We start from the raw sequence: 22175 nt of genomic DNA, 5'->3' as shown, positions 1-22175 counted from the left end.
TGGATGGCCTTGCCTCTGAGACTTGGCCCAGGGCCTGCTGGCCACCCACAAGGTTCAGGCCCTGGTGCCCAGCCGTCACCCCTGGGGAACGACCATCACACAGGATGCTCTGGGTGAGGGGCACTTCTAGGTCCACGGCCCGGGATGGATGGGGGCAGGGTATCCCCTTGCACACAGGAGCCCCGCCTGCCACCTGCTCATCACCAAGCCCTGGGATCCCTGTGGTCCCCCTGGCCTGTGGGAGACCTGGTTTCTGCAGCTTCTCCAGCCCTCCCAGGGGCCACCCGCAGCTATGAGAGCAGAGCTCCGGGTTGTCCGGTGGGCCCGGGGCTTGTGCTAAACACCCTCAGAACCCACTGAATCTTAACAGTGATCCCCACAGCAGGGGCGGAGTAGGGGTACTCTCACTCTCATTTCTGGCGGAAGAGGCCCCAGACCCTCTTTGGCCCAGAGCCATGGCCTGCGGCCTCATCATGCAGTCCCTGAGCTCCTGGCACAAGTGTGCCCGGGATGCAACCTGACCTGGGTCACCACTGGCTGCTGTTCCCCTGTCATGTCATTCTGGTCTTTCTTTACATGACATGCCTGCCCTGTCCTGTTAGAGGTGTCTGCAGTTGAGCCTACGGCCCTCTCCCCGGGCAGGCCCTTCGCTGACCTCAGATGCATAGGCTTAGTAGCCTGGCTCCATTCTCACACCCTTCCTGCTGATACCAGGGGCTGCAGGTCCCCTTCAAGGCCTGAGCCAGGGCAGGCGCCCTACATGCCTGCCTTCCTGGCCTGCAGACCCCCAGTCTGGTGTGGTGACCCTTCCTTTCAATCCTGCAGTGGTCCCTAGGCAGGTTGTTCCTCCCTGCTGGGTCTCAGTTTCTCCTGCATAAACCCGGTCAACAGTCACAGCTCCCTGGGTGGAAGATTGTGATTGCCATGCTTGCCAGCACGTAGAAGACAGTTTTTACAGAGAAAGAATCAGGGTTGGGGAATCTGAATGCCTTTCCTCACACATATTGAAGGGCTTCTCTGGTGGCTCAGTGGTAAAGAAATCTATCTGCCAATGCAGGAGACATGGGTTTGATCCTGGGTCAGGAAGATCCCCTGGAGGTGGAAGTGGCAACCCACTCCAGTATTGCTGCCTGGAGAATCCAGGACTGAGGCGGGCTGCAGTTCATGGGGTCACAAAGAGTTGGACAGGACTGAGCGAGTGATGGAGCACGTGTGCATGAGTGATTAAAAGTCACCAGACAGAACGGCCATGGGGTGAAGAGTGACGCCCATGCAACACAGCAGTGTGTTCTGGGATGGAGCAGACAGTCTCAACATCAGGGGACGAGTCACGTTTTAGTAGCTGAGAAAAATGACAAATTCCAGAGTGAAAGGGAGCTCGGGAAGAATCTGGGAGTGCCAGCAGGGAGTGGATAAGGGGATGACATACCCAGGATAGAAGTTACACTCCGGGGGAGCAAATACTGGCACTGTTTGGTACAGGCTGATAAGAGGAAGACAAACCCCAAATTAAACAAATGTGAACGAACTCCTCTGTGTGTAGACAGAGCAAATATATCAGTAGAAATGGGTGCAGAGGAAAGCAGCAAACAGCCATAAATCAGAGTGAGTTCCGACGTGGAGCTGTGATTTGGGCAGACCAATATTTCAGGAAACATGGGTAAGAAGCAGCTGGCAAAATAGTAACTTTGACAGAGTGTCAATGTCCTGCTCACTGAACAAGTGGAAACAGAGCGCTCCCCAGGCATCAGTAGGAGACAACAGGGAGCAGGAGACTCCCAGAGGAAGTGCGCTCTGGGAAGAGTCGGGCGCACGACGTGGCAGAGAGGGGTGGGCGAGTATCCTGAGCCGCTGGGCTGGCTGCCCACTGAAGTCATCACCCAGTTGCTCCCTCCCGGACCCCTTGGCCTTTCCGATGGGCCCTTCCCTGGGGCTGACCGTACAGCCACACTGCTGAGATCCCAGGGGTCTGACCCTTTCAGATCCGCCTCAGCTAAGCTGGGCGATGGGAACCAGAGCTGGAAGGTGGGAACCCAGAGGTGACGTCAGACAGTGAACCCAGCGCGATCCCCGTGCCGGAGGCAGGCCCTGGGGGACTGGCCCGGGTGGCTGGGGTGGTGCCAGGCCCAGCACTGATGACCACACGTCTGTGCTGCCTTGTCTGTGATTTGGCTGGACTTCTCCTTTGTCAGCTGTGTTTCGCCCTGGACTCTACCCTCTATTTCCTGAGTCAGAGCAAGGGTGGAGCTGTCAGTGGACAGGGGCACAGGAAGGTCAGCCCTTGAGCGAACCTGGCATTTCACACGTGCTGTCATTTTGCCCAAATGTGTGTGTGATCAGTCTTCTCCACTCTCAGCGTGGTGAGCTGTGGGACCCCAGGATGCCAACGAACCCCCGACCCTGGCCCCTAACACAAGCTGCACTTTGTCCTGGTCACACGCAGAGGGCTGGGAGTCTGGTCCTTTGCTGGTAACTGGGTGCAGGTGTTCCTAGGGGAACACAGCCTGGACCAGCTGGGCGCATCCAGCCGAGGAGAGACTGGCACCAGCGGGGTGTCTGCATGGAAAGCCAGAGCCAGGGTGCCAGGTGAGGGCTGGACGCACTCCAGGGAAACCCAGGGTTCAGGGCGGGGCCCAGAGGACGAGTCCCCAACCCTGTCACCAGCCTGGAGCCTGGTGTCAGACTTCCCACGTCAGACACGCTCCTTCCTTCAATAAAGACACATCAAGAGGCAGCTGCAGGGGGAACACAGGTGCCTGGGCTTCAAGGGCAAGAGGAAGGAGCTGGGGTCTAGCCAGTGCCCAGCTCGGGATGTATGTGCCTGCTAATGGGCCCTAAGGAGGAGGGGGACAGAGGGAGGGGGCTGGGTGCAGGGGCGGGCAGCAGGCACAGGTGGCCGAGAGCAGCGGGCAGCCCTCACATGACCCGGAGCTCAGAGGAGGGCCTGGCAGACTGACCAGCATGGCGAGAGGGAAGGTGGGAGTAGGGGGTCTGGCCTCTGGGGGCCGGTGACCCTGGCTGAGCCAGCAGCCTTGTCCGGATAGCAGCAGGGAGTCCCTGAAGGGTTTCGGGGAGGAGGGAAGCTTATCCATGAAAGGAAAATGGGGCAGTCTGTTGGCCACAGCCAGCTCACAAGGCTGGCCTACTCTTGGGGAGCTTAGTTTCTTTCTTTCTTTTTTTTTTTAATATTGCTTTCTTTGGTTGCACTGGGTCTCAGATGCAGCTTGAGGGATCTAGCTCCCTTACCAGGGATCAGACTTGGGCCCCCTGCTCTGGGAGTGTGGTGTCTCCGCTCCTGGACCCCCAGGGGACGCCCAGGGGAGCTAAGTTTCTGAGCTGATGGAAGGACCCTCAAGTCCCTGACCCTTGGGCCTTGACTTGCCCGTCCCCCGTGTCTCTCCTTTTTTGTCTTCAGCTCCAACAGGGGAAAGGGGGGAAGAGGCCCGTGACAAAGTCGAGAAGCCTCCATCAATGTGGACGTGATGATGGGGTCCCCAGGGGACATTAGCAAGCTCTGGGGGAGGGGTGCTGCTGGCGTCTGGCACAGAGAAGCCTGGAAGGTGCTGCTGAAGATTCTGTGACACACAGGACCGCCGCACAGTCACGCAGTCCCCAAGTCAGGGCGTCCAAGGTGAGCCTGGTGGTCCATGCCTGCCCCTTGGGTGGGCGGTGGGACCGGGAGGGCGGGAGAGAATGGAGTTGGCAAGATTCCTTCAGCGCTTGGGCCTTAGGCCAGGGAGAGGACGGTCGGTGGGAGGGTTTCCCAAAGCGCCTTTACACTGGAGGAGAAGCAGCATCACCCTCGCCTTCCCGGATTCTCCGCAGACCCGGAGTCTCAAAGCCCAGATGTGCACGTGTGCATGTGTGCAGGGTGGGCTCCAGCGGAGCAGGAGAAGAAGCCAGGGAGGTCGGCCAAGCAGGCGGGGGTCTTCTCTGAGGCGCAGCCTCCCGCTGAGAAGGGGGGGCTCGGGTGCACGTGGAGTGGCTCCGTGGGCGGGGCCTGTCAAAGACCCGCTCGGGGCCGGGCGCGGGGGCGGAGCCTCGGGGAGGGGCGTGGCGCGGAGCTCGGGGCGGAGCCTGGCGGGGGGCGGGGGCGGGGCCGGGGCGCCTATTTAAGGAACCCCGGCGCGGGCGGACAGCAGCCATGGGTCTCAGGCGAACGTCGTGGATGCACCTTTCCGCCCTCTGTCGCCGCGCCCCGCTGTCTACCGCGCCGGCGGCCCGAGAGCAGCCCGCCGCGGGCCCGGGAGCCGAGCCCGTGTGCGGGCCGGCCGAAACCGCGCGGCCGCCGGTGCCCGCTGTGGACTTCGGCAACACGCAGGAGGCGTACCGGAGCCGGCGCAGCTGGGAGCTGGCGCGCAGCCTGTTGGTGCTGAGCCTCTGCGCCTCGCCCGCGCTGCTGGCGCGTCACGAGCAGGTGTGCGGGGCCGCGGGGCGGGGATGCGGCCGGGCCCCGCGGACCTTCACCCGTCTGGGAGCCGTTACGAGGTTTCAGGGTGGAGAGCGGGCACTCTGGAGCCCGTGGGGGAAGTTAGGAAGGGAGGTGTTTCCTGCACGCGGTTTTCGGGCAGTGAATTTTATCACATGTCAGCTGTGGGTGGTTGTTCAGTCGCTCAGTCGTGTCCGATTCTTTGCGACCCCACGGACTGTAGCCCGCCAAGATCCTCTGTCCATGGAATTTCCCAGCCAAGAATATGAGAGTGGGGTGCCATTTTCTACTCTAGGGGATCTTCTCGACCCAGGGATCCAACCCAGGTGTCAGGTATTGCAGGCGAATTCTTCACCATAGCAATTAAAAACAAAAACCAGTCTAAAGTTTAAGCTGTATAGTGCCTGCAGTAATACACAGTGTTCACTTGAGATTAAAATCAAATGTCATCTGCTTTGCTGAATAGGTAGCCTGGCTGTGTGTGGCTCATAGCCTGGAACCCCAGAGTTCTTGGAAGCTGGGGTCCCCACACATGACCATCGTGAATAGGCAGTGTTGAGAGAGAATATCTGACTTTCGAAACCTGAGCACAATGACTTTGAAAAGTGTGAGGGATTTGGGAAGTTAAAAAGCACAAGTGTCTTAGCCGCTGTTGTCAGGGTGACCCTGGGAACAGTTTAAAAGCAAGGGTCCAGCTGGTGCTGAGGGTCCTGAAGGCTCTGCGTGCAGGTGGTGTTGACGTCTCAGTGAGGCCGTGTGGAGGGCACCTTGGCTCCAGGGAGAGGCCAGGGAGATTGCACCCAGGAGGAGCACCTAGCCACACCTTGGGCAGAGGTGAAAGTGAGGCCACGATGGGTGGGTGGTGAGGGCAGAGTTAGAGCTGGGTGGCTTTGGAAGGGCTAGGTTCAGAATCAGCAGAGAAGCCCACACAGCTGGAGTCCTCGAGCATTGCGGGGGATGACAGGAGGGACAGGCCAGCTCCACTGTCCCTCGGGCGTCTGCCTGGGGCCAGTGCCCCTAGACCGTGCTGTGGATGCTTGGAGAGCAAGGTGGCTTCTCCCCTGGTGCTCTGCCTGTGCCCTGGGGACATGCTTAAGGAGCCCAGTCACTGTGGGCGGTGCCCTGCCCACCCTCCGAGGGATCTGTCCCACTGTCGTCCTTGCTGGTGGTCCTGCTGGTGACAGTGACCTTGGTGCCTGGTGCTGGAGGAAACCGGGCGGAGACTAGACTGTGGAGCTTGTGGGCTGCTCCCCAGACCTGGTCCTTCTTATAGTCTGGCCTGCAGCAGAAATTCCTCCTGCCCAGCCAGTGCAGGTCTGTGCAGCTCCTGCCCCAGGGAGTATCAGCTTGCAGGAACCTGGTTTGAGCTGTGGCATTGGCTCTGGACCCAGTGGGGGCCCGCACTTGCCCACAGGGAGGCCTTTTTGTGAATGGTTTAGAACATCCAGGTGTTCTGTGATGAAAGCCTCTGTGCTTGGGTGTGAGCCAGTGCCGGAGAGCCTGGGGGAAGGGTGTGGGCAGGGAGGCGAGAGAACTGGCCTTACCCGTCCTCACGTGTAGGCATCTCTGAGTCTTTTACAGTGTCTGCGTTCCTGGTGCAAGTTTCTAAATCCATGAAGGATGCTGCTACCTGGGGAAGAGGTGGGGCTACCTGGTCTCGGGCGGAGCCACCTCAGGGCACACTGGGCACCAGGACGAGCCTACAGGCTGCTTTGCACTGGGGCTTTAAACTGCCAGCCCTGCCCCAGTGCTTCCATCGCCCTCTGTGACAGGCTGGCCTCTCCCGTGCCAGGGTGGGACCTGGTGGGGCCTTCAGAGTTGTTGCCCCTGACAACACAGGGGCACAAGGGGACCAGGAGGTCCCTGGACCACACCTCAGCATCAGCCCTGCTCCTGCTCCTTCAGTGAGTGTTGGCTGGGGCTCCTCCACAGTAGCTGGGTGGCTAGGATGGACTGTGTGGCCTGTAGAGCCTAGATTATTTACCCACGTCCATGCTGTGTTTCTGACAGTCCTCGAAATCGGCATGTATGATGTCAGGGATTTCCCACAGCTGAGTGCTGGCTCTCAGGTCCCTGATTCTGCCTCGTCTGCCTCTGGGTTGAACTGGGATTTGTTGGAGACCTGACTTGCCCTTCAGTGAGGCTGCCCAGGCCCACAGCCTCCCTGACTTCTGGCCTGGGCTCCTGGGAGGCGGGAAAAGGCTGCCCTCCCCCAGCTTGGGGCTTTCACTTTCCATTTCCAATCTTCCTTATAAAAACAACGAGATGCAATAAAGTCAGACACTGGGCAAGGCTGCCAATGGGAAGAGGTGATGGCCTAGAAACCTTTGCCCTCGGCATGCCATGTGGCCCCCTGAGTGTCTGTTGCAGTGCCAGGCGCAGGGCAGCTGTGTCAGCCTTGGGGTGGCGTGGGCCGTTTGATGCTGGTTTGGGGATAAAGGCCTGTGACTCACCCATGCTTTTGCTCGGACTAGAGATGGTTCCCTGAGGCCTGATCCCCATAAGAAAGTGGGGTTCTGTTATTCACTGGGGTTGAGAAACCATAGACTGTCCCGGTCTTGGAGTTGGAGGTGGGACAGGGATTCCCGGACAGGTGATGGGTGTGTCCTCCAGCAGTCACCCCTGCCCCCTATCCTGATTCCTTCCCGCCTTGTCACCTCCTTGCCTGGCAGAGCCCTCCTCTTGCCCTGTCCGGCACCCCCTCGCCCCCATTCTGAATCCTGTGAAGGACCTTGCCCCTCCCGCCTTCTGGGTCTCCCCACAACTAGGAGGGGAGTCCCTCCTCTGTTTCGCTCAACCTGGAACTGCGCTGGGCAGGAGGCACCTGCTCAGCCCATTTGAAGGAAGATGGCAGGAATTTGGGGTGTGATGCTGGCAGGTAGAGGAGAAGGCTGAGTGGTTTGGGTGGCTGTCTTCCCCTGGGGCTCGCACGCCTGGGCTGCTGGTCTGTGGTGGACGCACGACTGTGCCGAGCCCCCACTGGCCCCCCGTCGGCGGTCGTCTCTCAGACCCTTGGGGGCAGTTACCCGGCTCACTTCTGGCCCATGCTGCCTCCAGCGGGACTCGTGCTTACTCGGAGTTCTGTGTGTTCATCTGTTCAGCACCCACTGCAGGGCCAGCCCCTTGCCAGGCAGTGTTTTAGGGACTTGGAATAAGCAGTGAGCAAAACATTGAAAACTCTGGGTGCTTGCCTCTGAGAAAGTCACACCAGTCCCCGTCATCCCCAGCCAAGGCGTGGATACAGACAACGCTGTGAACTCACCGCTGCTGTTCCTGGAGAGGCCCGCCAGTCACTGTATCCACCCAGCCGTGGTCAGGTGGCTGCCATGTGCCTCCGGGTTCACCTGTGAGTCTGCAGGGCAGGAGAGGGCTCAGAGCAGCGCTGGGGACCAGCCAACTCTGACGAGTAGTTGGGGACAGCCAGCTCCTACGAGTGGGAAGCAAGCCATTCTGGGTGGTGTGGCCGTAAAACCAGGGCCCTGCGCCGAGTGTGGCCCTGGGGAGCGTGTCAGGGCTTTGCGTGACCCGGGAGTAAGTCCTTCCGGGGGCCAGGAGCCCAGGTGGCCCTGGACAGCAGCTCCCCTTGTCTTCCAGCTGCTGCATCTTGCCAGGAAACTTCTGGGGCAAAGGTTGTTCAACACGCTGATGAAGATGACCTTCTATGGGCAGTTTGTGGCTGGCGAGGACCAGGAGTCCATCCGGCCCCTGATCCAGCACAACAGGGCCTTTGGCGTGGGCTCCATCCTGGACTACGGTGTGGAGGAGGACTTGACGCCTGAGGAGGCCGAGCGCACGGAGATGGAGTAAGGGCCACGCGACGCGGGCAGGACTGGCCGGGACCGCTGGGGGAGCTCCGGCCGCCTGACCTCCACAGCCCTCCTGGGCCTGCCTGGGGTTGGGCCTTTGTCCCGTGAGGATGACGGCCTGAGCCTTCACCAAGGCCTTGTGTGCCCGAGGCTGGGGCTGGCCAACCCTGGCCCCTAGTCTGATCCACCTGGTTTGGGACAGTCTGCAGGCTAAGGATCATGGCTGCAGTTGTAAATGGTTGAAGCAAAGCAAGAGTAGTACGTTGTGATACGTGAAAACTATAGGCTGCTCTCACCCTATGGGGGTGGCTGGCAAAGCTGAGTGGCCGTGGCACAGACGGCCACACTGGCATCGGTCGTCCTGTGCTTCCTGGTGAAGCATCTCTTCAGAGGATTCTGGCCCCGAGGGCGGTCCCTCTGCCTGGCCCGAGACCCTTCCTGATTAGCAGCTGGGATCCTCCTGGCAGCTGTGGAGCCTGCCCGGGGCATCCGAGGAAAATGGAATGTGCTGGCTCCGTGTGGCAGGCCAGCCCAGCGGCTTCGCCAAGGTCACTGACTGGCTGCAGGGGTCTGTTCTCTGGGCAGGGGGTGTGGGGGCAGGAGGGCACCCCCCACCCTGCTCCTGGGCCACAGGACGGGTCCCCCATTGGAGACTCAGGCAGATCCAGCCCTTGCTTTGCAGAATGCCTGCCTGGTTGCTGGGCTGGTTTCTGCTCCCCTCCAGGCCAAGCCGCGCTGAGTCAGCTGCGCCTGAGCCAGTGAGGGTGGGGAACAGGCTTTCTGAGTCGCCTGCCCCATCTCAGGTTTGATGTTTTCTCTGGCCAGGGGCAGGGAGGGGATGGGTCATAGGAGACTCCAGCCCTGGGAACGGAATGTCCCAGTGGAGCCGCTGCTCGATTGGCTTGGGGAGCCAAGCCCCTGTCTCTCAATTTGCTGTCGTGAAGGCAGGGTTCTCCAGCTCCGCACCCCCTGTTCCCGGAGACTGGTGGCTGCCTGGGGCTGCCTTTTGAATAACTAATGGGCTGTGTCCCATTGGGTCTGGGTGGGGGTTGGTGGTTTCACAATGGAAGTTCTTTCTCTGGTATGAAAAGCCTCCTTTCCCCCGGGCAATTCGCCCTGCAGGGGAGCGTTGGGAGGCGGGGCTGGCCGCAGGCACGGAGCTTGTGACCCTGGGCTGCTGGTCCTGCCGGAGCCCTGCTGGCTGGCCTCTGGGCCTGAGCTGCGATCCCTTCCTGTCCTCATGTGGCGGCCTGTCTGCAGTTGTCTGGCCGCCCCTTGTGCTCGGCGGGGCCGGGCTGAGGGTGCAGAACCGGGCTCGTGGGCGCTGATCCAACATCCGGCCATCGAGCTCCCGTGGGGGGAACAAGTGATCACAGGCCCCTAGACCTTGCCCTGGGAATGATGCTGACGCCTCTGCCACTGGGAGGAGGGGCCTGGGGGGCTTCCCAGGGTGGGAAGCGGGAGGCAGAGGGGCCATCCAGGCAGGGTGGACGGTGGTTCCCAGAACAATTGTTAGAAGGCGGAGGCCAGGGTCCTCACTCCAGGAGAGGAGCCCCCCAGGGCACCCCCAGCCGGCTAAGCACCACGGGGCGGGGGAGCAGGGTGAGGTTTCCTCCCGATGATGGGCTGTGACGGCGGCTGGGACAGTGCAGATAGCAGATATGTCTGTCCTGGCTGTTCCAGGCCTGGCCTGGGTCCCCAGGGTGAAGATCGCGGTTGGGGTTGTGTGTGGGGTCTTGGGTGCTGCCTGGAAGCAGGGCCTGGGGCCGCCAGGCTTTTCCGTGCTTCTCTCCTGCCTCCCACATTTAATCAGGGCAGAGCTGGTATTGTAGCCATGCGTTCTGGGAAACAAACTCAGAAGGACAAGGCAGATAGTGGAGTGCAGTTTATTACACCGGTGGGCCCAAGGCAGAATCTCCTCTTAGACAAGGACCCCGACCAGTCTTTGTGAAAAGCTTATATACCCTAAGTGTATAAGGTTCCCTGAAACTAGTCTGAACAAAGGAAAAAGAAAGATACAACCCGTGATTCATATGCCTTAAGCCTAGGTAGTTAACAGTGGACAATTATCAATAGGCTTGTGGTCATACCCCAATAAGCATAATAGAATGTATGATTCTATTTGGTTACACAGATAATTAGGGTATTCTTTTAGGCATGGAGAGCCCTGGGGCTCCTCCTTCCAGGGGCCTCCAATTGGTATGTCGTTTCCATAGATACTGGGCATATAGTTCAAAGTCTACAGTCCGGCCCAAATTGGAGTCCTGCTTTCAAGATGGAGCCTGTTCTGTTTTCTCCTTCAGTGTGGGGGTGGCCAGCGGGGTCTCTCCTCACCTCTTATGTGTGTGCATGCTCAGTCGTGCAGTCGTGTTTGACTCTTTGCAACCCTGAGGACTGTAGCCCACCAGGCTCCTCTGTCCATGAGATTCTCCAGGCAAGAATACTGGAGTGGGTTGCTATTTCCTTCTCCAGGGGATCTTCCCCACCCAGGGATTGAACCTGTGTCTCTGGAGTGTTCTGCACTGGCAGGCGGGTTCTTTACCACTGCGGCACCCCCACCCCCTCACTGTTTATTTTTTCCTAAAAGGCATCCAGCCAGCAAATCTGATGTAGAGCTGAGCTTAGAGATGGCTGAGGGCGTGGCCCGGGACTTCCTGTCATTCCTGCCATTCTGTCCTGTGCCCGCCCTTCCTGGTGCACTTTTGTTCCCTTCTCCACATCTTGGGCCGTGCACATATGTGTGCACGTCTGCATGTGTGCTCACATGTCTGCATGTTTGTGCGCACATGTCTGCATGTGTGTCTCTGCACATGTATGTGTGCACATGTGTCTGCATGTGTGTCTGTGTGCTCACGTGTCTGCATGTTTGTGTGTACACACGTCTGCACGTGTGTCTCTGCACGTGTGTGTGCACGTGTGTCTGCATGTGTGTCTGTGTGCTCACGTGTCTGCATGTTTGTGTGTACACAGGTCTGCACGTGTGTCTCTGCACGTGTGTGTGTGCACGTGTGTCTGCATGTGTGTCTGTGTGCTCACGTGTCTGCATGTTTGTGTGTACACAGGTCTGCACGTGTGTCTCTGCACGTGTGTGTGTGCACGTGTGTCTGCATGTGTGTCTGTGTGCTCACGTGTCTGCGTGTTTGTGTGTACACAGGTCTGCATGTGTGTCTCTGCACGTGTGTGTGTGCATGTGTGTGTGCATGTGTGTCTGTGTGCTCACGTGTCTGCATGTTTGTGTGTACACAGGTCTGCACGTGTGTCTCTGCACGTGTATGTGTGCACGTGTGTCTGCATGTTTTTGTGTGCATGTGTGTCTGAAAGTGTGTGCACGTGTGTGCACACATGGCTGCATGTGTGTGCATGTGTATGTGTGTGCATGCACAGAGTGTGCTCCCCCTTCTCCCCATGCTGAGATGACACCCCCTCCCCCCAGCCTGTCAGCTGCCCCTTTTGTCTCCCAGAGGCCCCACCCACTTGCAGGCCCGCTCCAGAACCACAGCCCTGTCTGCCCAGTGCTCTCTGCTCAGGCTGGGCCCTTTCCCCACACTGCAGCTGTGTGGCTGGTTGCTTCCCATGGTTTTGGAGCCTGGCTGGGGCTTGGAGGGCAGGTGGCTGGCCGCTACCTGGGACTGTCACTGGCCCCAGCCCTGGGGGCCTCTGAGCGACAGTGTTCCCTCTGTGGCAGGTAGTCGCCTGAGAGGTGGACTCTGGGCTGCGTGCTGACGGAGCAGGCCCGAGCCCCCGCAGCCTCGGTGTGGATGGGAGCCGTGGCATCCCTCCACCCTGCCAGGCTGCATCTGCGGTGCCTCCTCCAGGGTGGCCTAGGGTCCTGCCCTCGGGAGGACCTGGGTATTCAGGTGTGATGGCCGGGCCGGCCAAGGGAGGGTGGATGCTGGAAACACACCTTCGGGCTATGGATTCAAAAGTAACCCTGCGGCACTTGGGTGAGGCGGGTGGCGTGAGGGGAGGGCGGGGGGGGGGCGGAAGCTGGCGGCCACCCTGTCTCGGGTCTGCCCGCCTTTTCCTCTCAGGAAGGACCCTCCCAGGCCTTGGGCTGTGTGTTGCTTTGCTTGCCTCTCACCCGCTGTAAGGAGGGGCTCCCTGGGGGGAGACTGGGGTGCAGGGCTTGTTGGCGCCCGGGCCCTGTCTGCCAGGCTCAGAGGAGATGACCCTGGAGGGTGGGGTGGGTGGGGCCGGGTGCTCCCACCTGGCAGGTGAGCTGCCCCCCTCTTGTCGGTGTCTGGCTCAGCGTCCCCCTGCCTGCCCCCCTCCTGCCTGCCCTCTGCAGTGGGGGCCTGACCCTTCCCATCTCCTTTCTCCTTCAGGTCCTGTTCCTCAGCCTTGGAGCGTGATGGCTGCGGTGAGTCAAGGGGAGCCAGTCAGGAGTGAGCCCTCTCCCCTCGCACACACCTCTTGCCTTGGGACCCAGGGCTGCTACTGCAGCTCCAGCCCGTGTCCCCAGGTGCCCTGGCAGGTGACACGCCCTCCTGGCCTTCCTGGAGGCCTGGGCTCTGCCTTCCCCACCTGGGTGTGACCCAGGCTGAGTCAGGGAGCGGGCACGGGCCGCTTTGGAGGCAGAGCGGGTGCAGCTCCGGCAGGGGCCATGTGCAGGGCCGTGGACTCAGGCTGGCACACCCGCCCCCAGGTGTCAGTAAGAGGGAAAAGCAGTTCCAGGCGCACCGGGCCTTCGGGGACCGCAGGGACGGGGTCACCAGCGCCCGCACCTACTTCTATGCCAGTGAGGCCAAGTGTGACAGCCACATGGAGACCTTCCTGCATTGCATCGAGGCCTCAGGTGAGGCCTGGGTGGCCCCCGCTTCAGGGACACCGGGGGGCGAGCTCGAGGCAGGGGCTGGAGCGTTCACCCAGGCTTTGGTCCGCGTCTTGGTGGCTGAGGTCAGGAGGTGGCCTGGGCTCACACACCCAGTCTAGCCCGTTGCTTCCTGAGGAGCCTGGCTGGCCCCAGGTGCCCAGATGCGGACCTGCCGGGGGGCTTGGATCTCGTCACACGGCGCTTGGCTTTGCCAAGGGCAGCACCGTCCCAGGGGCTGCGGCTGTGCCCTCCCGGATGGAGATGCTGCCCCGCGTGGCCCTTGGGCAGGACCACCCCCTCGCGAGGCAGCTCAGCCGGAAGACATGCAGGCCTCAGTGTGCTTCAGTCTCAGAACCCCAGCGGGTCCCCAACGGCTCCCCAACAGCTCTCCTGTTAGGGCCCCGACACTGTGAACACTTTAGGGACAGGATGAGGACCACCCAGAGGCAGCCTGCTGGGGTCAGCATCGGGCACCTGACTGGTCGCATAGACAGTGGCTGCCTCGTGTCTGGGGCTCAGGGCGTCTCCTTGGTTCTGGCCTGGGGACAGACGAGCAGAGGTGTGATCATGGGCTTCCAGCAGCCAGACAGGAGGGATGGAGGCTGCGGAGCGTGGTCTGCCTCCCGGCGGTGCTCTGCGGGCGAGTCTGTGTCCGTGTGCCCTCGGGGTGGCCCTGGGTGCCGAGACCACTGGAGAGGAATCAAGTGGGCGAGCGTGGGCAGGCCTCCCCTGCTCCCTGGCCCCCCTGCCTTCCTGACCGCACATGGCCAGCTCCAAGCCCTCTGAGTGGCCTGCCTGCCTGCGGGGGCGTCAGGGGCAGCTGTGCGCAGGGCGTTCACGGGCCACTCAGGGTTGGTGTTTCTGCCCTGGCTGGTCACCCGGCCCAGGTGTCTGGGTCCTCGAAGGGCCCTCCCCTCCCGCTGCTGCCCCCGCAGCCTGAAATTGCCAGGTAGCCACCAGAGCCAATTCCGAGGGCCAAGTGGCCCGCCCGGGCCTGGGGGCGAGGGCGGACAGGTGTTCTCCCGGGAGGACAGGTGTGCTGGTACCACCGACTGTCTCACTGGGTGGATCATTCGAGTGAGATCATTCTCTTTCTGGGGGTCTCGGGGCTGGGTGTCGTGGGTAACCCATGGAAGGTGTGGCCCCGCCCACTGCCTGCAGCCTCCTGCGTGTTGCTGAGACATGTCCTGACTGGAGTAGCACAGATTCTGGGCTCAGAGTCCCCCTAACCCCCAAGGCCCTGATGGCTCTTCCTGTGGCTTCTCACAGGCGGAGCCAGCGAGGACGGCTTCTCAGCCATTAAGCTCACAGCTTTGGGGAGACCACAGTTTCTGGTGAATGTCAGAACCCCCCCACCCCCCCACCCCGCAGAGGATTGGTATGAACGCGGGGCACTATGAGTGTTAAGCGAAGGTGCCTTCACTCACATGCTGGTGCCTGGGCTCTGGGTGCACCTGGGTAGGCTCGGTGGGCTCAGGCTAGGAGCCGGGCGCACAGGTGGGCTTGGGGGCTTGGGCTGCAGGGGGTCCCGGGAGGGGCTCACGGGCGCCTGGGTGGAAGCTCAGGGCTGGCGTCTGCAGCTGCAGTTCTCGGACGTGCTGACCAAGTGGAGACGCTTCTTCCACCACGTGGCTGCTGAGCAGGGCAAGGCTGGGCTGGCCGCTGTGGACACGAAGCTTGAGGTGGCCGCACTGCAGGTGGGCGCCCCTCCCTGGTGGCTGTGGGCAGGTGGGCCACCAGGAACCCTGCCCAGGAGGCCCAGGCATGTCTGAGTCCTGCCACTTCTCCAGGGCCTGTGTGCAGGCAGGGAGAGACTCGGCAGGCGGGCGCTGGGTGGGAGCGGGGGGCCCCGCAGGGGGTGGGCAGGCATGTGGGGAACCTTGGGGGGTGGCGGGCAGCAGGGAGAGGCCGTCTATGGAGTAGAGACCCAAGGCAGAAGGTAGCCAGGTCTCGTGCTGGTATGAGGAGGTCAGCCTGGCATTGAAGGCCAGCAGGCAGGGCAGGAGGTGCTTGTGAGAAGGGCCGGAAGGGGGGCAGGGAGGGACCGACGCCCCCCCTGCTTCTGCAGGAAAGCGTGGTCAAGATGGGCATCGCGTCCCGGGCGGAGATTGAGGACTGGTTCACTGCAGAGACGCTGGGAGTGTCTGGGTAGGCAGAGCCCTGCTGAGGTCCCCGGGGGTGGCCGCCTGCATCCAGGTGGGGTTCTGGCTGAGCCTCAACGGCCTCTCCCGATCCTGCTAACTCTCTGCTGGGTTGTGGGACCCCCGAACCCCAGAGCTTCCCACGGAATTGTCTGAGTTCTTGAGTGGGGTGCTACACCCCGCTGTCCCGGACCCACCTGGCAGGTGGGTGGAGGGTGAGGGCAGCTGAGATCCTCTGAAGAGTCTTGTGTCTCACTTCTGTTTCATAAACAGAGGATGTACTGTTTCCATTTGTATCTGTGTTTCAAGGCAGGCCTCGTGGGGGTTGGTCTGGGGGCGCTCCCGCAGGGAGGGGCCTGGTGTGGGGCCTGGGCGTGTGGCGGGCGTGGGCAGCCGTGGTCAGGCTGCCGCCCGCTGCTGGCGCGCCTCTTCCCACAGCACGCTGGACCTGCTGGACTGGTGCAGCCTCATTGACAGCAGGACTGAGCTCTCCAGGCACCTGGTGGTCCCCAACATGCAGGTGACGTGCCCCGGGCAGCTGGTCCCCGCCTCATGGTTCCTACAGGGTCATTGTAGGGGGCCCCACGCACAGAGCCGGGGTTTCCTCGGGGAGGCACGGGGGTCACCTCGTGTGGGGTCAGACTCCTCGGGTGCAGGCCAGGCCTGCACGGGAGCCGGCGTCCTGGGGGCAGTGTGGTCCTGGGTCCTGGTGGCTGGGGGACCCTGGGCGGGCCACTGGCCTTCACGCGTGGACACGGCAGTGGGGGGAGTGGGGCCTGGGTACCAGGCCTGGGAGGTCGGGAGGCCCTGTAGAGGGTGCCCACGGGAGTGGGCCGTGCTGGCCTAGGGGCCCAGGCACAGAGCCCGCTGTGACCGGATGGCCCTGCCCCCAGACGGGACGGCTGGAGCCCCTGCTGTCGCAGTTCACAGAGGAGGAGGAGCGGCAGATGACACGCATGCTGCAGAGGATGGACGTGCTAGCCAAGGTGGGGTGCCCGGGACGTGCTGGGGTTGAGGGCGTGCCCCGGACATGCTGGGGTTGGGGGGTGCCCTAAGATGTGCTGGGGTTGGGGGGGGCACCCTGGATGCGCAGGGGTCAGGTGGGTGCCCTAGAATGCGCTGATGTCAGGGGGTGCCCCGGGACGTGCTGGGGTTGGGATGGGGGTGCCCCAGACATGCTGGGGTCAGGGGGTTGCCCTGGGATGCGCTGGGATTGGGGGTGCTGGGGATGCGCTGGCGTCGGCGGGCCGCTGCCTTGGATGGGCTGGGGTCTGGGGGGGTGCCCCATATGTGCTGGATAGGGGGGGATGCCCAGGACGCGGTGGGGTCGGGGGGGCGCCTGTTCATCCGCGCCCACACAGACCCCCTCCTGTGCGTCCCTCAGAAAGCCAACCAGGTGGGCGTGCGGCTGATGGTGGATGCGGAGCAGACCTACTTCCAGCCAGCCATCAGCCGCCTGACGCTGGAGATGCAGCGCAGGTTCAACGTGGAGAGGCCGCTCATCTTCAACACGTTCCAGTGCTACCTCAGGGTGTGTGCCCGCCCGCCCCACGCTGGGGGGTGAGGGGCCGCAGCAACACGGACGGAGCAGCTTTCTGAGTCCACTTAAAGTGCCTCAACCCCCCAGGTTTTGAGTGGCTGTCTTCTCCGGCCCTTTACGGCTTGGTTCTCTCCAAGTATCTGACGCAGGCTCTGGGCCCCTGCCCAGACTTGTGCGTGTGCTTCAGGGACCCTGAGTGCAAACCCTGGCTGGCCATTTGGGGCCCAGCTGGGTGTTTGGAGGGGCCAGGGATTGGCGCTGGGGCTTTGGGGACAGGGCAAGTGGGTGGGTGGGGTCCCGGCAGGTGCTGATGGCTTGCAGAGTCCCTGCCAAGGGGCCACAGCTGCTGGCTACACGCTGGGGGCACCCAGGCCCCAGGGAGGCTCCGCTGGGGGATACAGGCTGGAGGGGGGCCCATCCCGGTCATCCTTGACCTCTGGCGCGGCCCGCAGGATGCCTATGACAACGTCATCCTGGATGTGGAGCTGGCTCGCCGGGAGGGCTGGTGTTTCGGGGCAAAGCTGGTGCGCGGTGCGTACATGGCCCAGGAGCGTGCCCGCGCATTGGAGGTGGGCTACGAGGACCCCATCAACCCCACGTACGAGGCCACCAGTGCTGTGTACCACAGGTGGGCGGCGCCGGGCTCCCAGGGGGCAGGGCTCTGGGCGTGAGGGGCTGGCCGGGTGTTGCAGGGGGCCCGCCTCCATGCTGTTGGACGCACGACCCCAGCTGAGTGGGACACTTGCTCCTTCCCGTGGTCCCGGAACCCCGGGCCGGCCGGCGGCCTCTGCCCCCAGGGGGCTGTGCGGGCCTGGCTCACGTTCCCCCCCACAGGTGCCTGGACTATGTCCTGGAGGAGCTGAAGCACAACGCCAGGGCCGCGGTGATGGTGGCCTCGCACAACGAGGACACCGTGCGCTTCACGCTGCGCAGGTGGGTCCTACTATCCCCCCCGCCCCGCCCCGTGCCCGGGGCTGCGCTGGAAGCATGAGGCAGGCGGGGGTTTTGGGGGGCATCTGTGGCTCCTGGACCCCCCGGGCCCAGCTGGGCATCTCGCTGCAGTAGCAGAAAGGCTGCCTGCAGTTCCTTTGGCTTTTAGCATTAATACCCGACTTCCTCAGGTTTCTGATTAAAAATAAGTATCATCAGGTGATTCACACAGCGTGAAACGTTGGCAACCTGAGACGCGTCGCCTCGTTTATAGACAGCTCCGCAGCACTTTAAACTACGCTTGGGATTTAACGTGGGCTGTGTCCCCATGGGGCAGCCTTGTAAGTCACAGATAGGAATGAGGTGAAATACATGCCTTTTTATTTTTTTTGGCATTGATTTGTGACTTGTGGGATCTTAGTTCCCCAGCGCAGTGCTCAGTTGCCAAGACGTGTCCGACTCTTTGTGACCCACATGGACTGTGGGCTGCCAGGCCCCACTGTCCATGGGATTCTCCAGGCAAGGATACCAGGGGTCTTCCCAACCCAGGGATTGAACCCTGGTCTCCTGTGTCTCCTGTGTTGCAGGTGGGTTCTTTACCTGCTGAGCCATCGGGGAAGCTCCTTAGTTCCCTAACGGGGATTTCAGCTGTCCACCCAGCAGTAAAGGTGCCGAGTCCTAACCACAGGATGGGAGATTCCCCATCCTGTGTTCTTTCATCTCGTATCTCAACTGAGCGTGGACCCCACCAGGGGTTCTGGCTCCTCCGCCCACCCCACAGGAAGCTGGGTGCGTGGTGGCCTGGCTGGCCTGTACCTTCCCCAGGAGCAAGGCAGGCCCCTCTCCCACAGCGGGTACCCCTAGCCAGGGCCTGGGTACTGGAGGTGCCGGGGTGTGCCTGGGGCACTTGCTGGTTGCTGCCTGGGGTGACTGGTTGTCCTGAGTGGTTCAGCAATGTCCGGCTTGGTCTTCTCCTGCCAAAGGCTGCTTTTACACAGCCTGAATCTGCAGCTCAGAGCCACGGTTTCTGATGCCTGCCCTTGCAGCCGCCTGGCTGGGAACAGGAGTGTGGAGGCCGTGGGGTGGCCAGGGCAGCCTCTGGAGCCGTGTGTGGGGGGTCAGGTGTTTCTTTGGGGTGGGGTGAGGGGCTCTGACTGGCGTCCCAGCCGGGTGGGCTCTTCCACCTCTTCCCTGGGGCCTCCTTGGACACCCTGCCCCGTCCTTGGATGTGGGGTGGCCAGGGGCACCCTTCTGTGCTCAGGGGAGATGAGTTCCGGCTTCCTTGACTTTGGAAGGAACACAGGATTGAGTTGCAAATTTTAAAAGCTGGTTTTTGCTTAGGCTTAAAACATAGTTTTGTGCTGGAGCCTTGATCGAGGCTGGTCCCTCTGTGCCCAGGGTCCGCCCGACGGTGCTCACAGAGGCCCTGCCGGCGCCCACCTCCTCAGGTCGCCATCAGATTCTCAGCCGCCTGTGGCTGCCTTTTTGAGCTTCAGCTTTTGGTCTCAGGCCGGTCCTCTCAGCCTGACTAGGCAAGGACCATGAGACTGCTGAAGGTGTAACTGTCCACAGAAGGCCTCCTTTCTCCTAGCTTCTGGATCGTTCCATGGGAGCTGGCCTGGCCTCCCATATTGGCCTAGTCCTGCGGCCCTAGACGCAGCTTCCCTGACCCGAGTGCCCTGCCGTCCCAGGCCCCGCAGCCTGGCCAGGCCGTTCTGGGGGAGCCTCTGCCCTGCAGGCAGGCTGGGGTCTTGTGTCCTGCTCCAGGGGCCCTGGGCCTGGAAGAGCTTGGGCTGGAATTCCTGGGGAAGCGCTGTGGTCTCTGGTGTCACATGTTAGGGACCCTGTCAAGAGAGCCTGGGTTAGATTTGGCCAAGTCATGAGCCCACCCACAGCTTGGGGCCCTGCGCAGTGTTTTGTGAGCCAGCAGGGTGCGTGGGCCTGGCCTGGGGTTGTCCTGCATCCGTGGTCAGCTGGGGTTCTGTTGGCCCTGAACAGGTTCATCTGTGGCCAGGGCAGCGAAGGGCTCTGGCTCCCAGGTCGGGTGTCCAGCAGGCTAGCTCAGGCTTCTCCACAGGTGGTTTCAGGCTTTCAGAAGACCCGGAGAGAGCAGGCCTTTGCCCGTGCCATGTTTGCTGTGGTTCTGTGGCCAGAACGAGTCAGGCCCTGCTCAGGTGTCACTGGGTGGATGGAGAGCCTCTCCTGTGCTGGGGCAGCTGCAGTCACATGGCTGTGGGCGTGGGCTGGCATGGAAGGAGCTGCAGTGGAGGGTGTGGAGGGGCAGATTTCACAGGATGCCACTTGCCTGTTCCTGGACTGGGGCTCGACCTCGGAGCCCAGCCCCGGGCGAGGGAGAGAAGGGTCTGTGGGACGCCCCTTGTGTGGATGTTCAGGGTGAGGTACACTGAGTGGTCTGGGAGCCTGGGGTGGGGCCCTGAGACAGCGAGAACGGTGGTGGGCTCCAGGGACGGGATGGGGGTCCCGTGATGGGCCCAGCCTGGGTGGGTGTGAGGACCCAGGTGGAGGGAGGGTGGTGGCTGTGGATCTGCCTGGTCAGGAGCCAGAGGTAAAAGTGTGGGCATCACCGGTGCATAAATATTTCAAACCCTGGGGATTTTTTAAAGATCCTACGAGTGGAAGTGAGAGTAGGGAGGGTGTGGACCAAACCTGGGGCCCCCACTTCAGTGTCTGAGCGGCACTAGGAGAAATCTGAGCCACGGGCATCAATCCCAAACGCTTTGCAGTCACCTTAGAAAACAGAAGTTGAATTTGATAAATTTCAATTAACCCCACATACCCAAAACAGCAGCACTTAAACACGTTTTCAGAAAAGCAGTGAGATATTCCGCATTCTGTTCGCACACTGTCCTCAGAGGCCCATGTGTGTTTGACGTGTGCAGTGCATCTCAACTCAGACCATCCATCCTCCAGAGGCTCAGTGGCCACCAGTGGCTGGTGACTGAAGTGTGCACAGGGCAGCCAGCAAGGGGAGGGTGAGGAGCTGGGAACACAGCACTGGTACCGAGGGCTTGAGGAGGGGGTGATGGGAGGGCCTGCGCTGGGTGAGTCTGCCTCTCTGGGCAGCTGGGGGCAAGCACAGCAGGAGGGGAGGCTGGCTGGGGGAGGGGACACTTGGTGGCCTTGGCCCTGGGCGGAGGCCTGCAGTAGGCAGGACAGAGCCTGTGCCCTCACCTTACCCTGCGGGTAGGGTTCTCGGGGTGAGGGGCTCAGCCTGCACCCTGCCCATTTACAGGATGGAGGAGCTGGGCCTGCACCCCGCCGACCGCCAGGTGTACTTTGGACAGCTTCTGGGCATGTGCGACCAGATCAGCTTCCCGCTGGGTGAGGGGCCTCCCCGGGGTGGGGCTGGAGCCGGGCCTTCCTTGTGCAGGGCTGGGGAGCAGGGGCAGAGCTGGGCCCCCGGGACCGGGCTGTAGCACCTCCCTGGGGGCGGAGCGGGTGAGGGGTGGGGTTGGGCCTCTAGGGTGCAGGGTTGGGGTGCAGGGGGCGGAGCTGGGTCTCCCCGGGGGTGGGGCAGGGGTGTGGGGGCGGGGCTGGCCTCGGGGCGGAGCTGTATTGCGAGGGGCGGGGCTGGGCCTCCTTTGGGGTGGGGCCTCACCACTCCCTCCCCTGCGTGCAGGCCAGGCAGGCTTCCCGGTGTACAAGTATGTCCCTTACGGGCCTGTGATGGAGGTGCTGCCCTACCTGTCCCGCCGTGCCCTAGAGAACAGCGGGGTCATGAAGGGGGCTCAGCGGGAGCGGCAGCTGCTGTGGCAGGAGCTCAAGCGGAGGCTCTGCACCCGCAGCCTCTTCCACCAGCCTGCCTAGGCCACCTGCACCCATACCTGGGCCGCGACCTCCCCAGGCTCCGGCCAACCCCAGCCTCACACCGATCTCCTTTTACACCCTGAGCTGGGAGAACCTGCAGGCCCCTGCTCTGCTCATGTGGGCTGAGGCCTACACCTGCCAGAAGAGCTGGGAGCCGTCAGGAACTGCTCTGCCCACCCCCACGACCTTGGACCTTAAGAACCACCTTCCCCAGAGTCCAACCCTGGCGCCCTGAGCCCCACACTGGGCAGCGGCTGGCTGCAGAAGCTGGCCTGTCAATAAACCACTTTTCTACAGCATCAAGCCCTCGCTTGCGGCTGAGGGAGTGGCTCTGATGCCTGGGCGGCCTTAGGGTTGGGTTCAGCCACTCCAGCCTCAGGCGCTCCGTGCAGACCCAGCCAGGCAGGGCCCTGGACACCCCCGACCCCAGCCCCAGAGCCGGGCTCGGAGCAATGCAGACAGACAGCACACTCCGATGGGCAGGTTTCATGCTTGCCCGGCCTTGGTCTCTCCCCTGAGATCCTCCCTGCCCCGTGCCCTTCACCCCTGCCCCCCAGTGACCCACACCAGGCTCCTGCTGCTCTGACAGCCCATGGAGGAGGCTGGCTGTGGCCCGAGTGCCTTGGGACTTGGCTGGTGAGGGGTCCCTGTGATGTGGGGGGTGGGGGCATCTTCTAACTTCTGTAGA

At 62.1% G+C, this 22175-nt stretch overlaps 1 protein-coding gene across 2 annotated transcripts; it reads left to right on the top strand.

The window, feature by feature from the left end:
* The first annotated feature begins 4144 nt into the window (after positions 1 to 4144).
* PRODH (proline dehydrogenase 1) lies at positions 4145 to 22172 on the top strand. Of its 2 annotated transcripts, none has more exons than XM_005903254.3 (14): positions 4145 to 4417; positions 8024 to 8232; positions 12561 to 12595; positions 12881 to 13030; positions 14318 to 14382; positions 14629 to 14745; positions 15117 to 15196; positions 15628 to 15709; positions 16083 to 16175; positions 16574 to 16720; positions 17182 to 17357; positions 17564 to 17662; positions 20913 to 21001; positions 21300 to 22168. In XM_005903254.3, exons 1-14 carry the CDS (start codon positions 4145 to 4147, stop codon positions 21485 to 21487), a joined length of 1803 nt encoding a protein of 600 aa, XP_005903316.2. In that variant the 3' UTR covers positions 21488 to 22168. The 2 variants fall into 2 exon arrangements, with proteins under 2 accessions (XP_005903316.2, XP_070241733.1); XM_070385632.1 differs by having other exon boundaries at positions 4150 to 4417; positions 14635 to 14745; positions 21300 to 22172.
* Positions 22173 to 22175: the final 3 nt, after the last annotated feature.

The sequence above is a fragment of the Bos mutus genome, chromosome 17, assembly GCF_027580195.1.
Source record: "Bos mutus isolate GX-2022 chromosome 17, NWIPB_WYAK_1.1, whole genome shotgun sequence".
NCBI lineage: Eukaryota > Metazoa > Chordata > Mammalia > Artiodactyla > Bovidae > Bos > Bos mutus.
The sequence above is the reverse complement of the archived record's forward strand: the minus strand, read 5'-3'. Positions and strand labels throughout refer to the sequence as shown.

Coding starts and splice junctions, on each gene's coding strand:
- PRODH (XM_005903254.3), top strand. CDS start 4,145: ATGGGTCTCAGGCGAACGTCGTGGATGCACCTTTCCGCCCTCTGTCGC. Junction 14,746..15,116: donor TTGAGGTGGCCGCACTGCAG/GTGGGCGCCCCT, acceptor CTGCTTCTGCAG/GAAAGCGTGGTCAAGATGGG. Junction 15,710..16,082: donor TGGTGGTCCCCAACATGCAG/GTGACGTGCCCC, acceptor CCCTGCCCCCAG/ACGGGACGGCTGGAGCCCCT.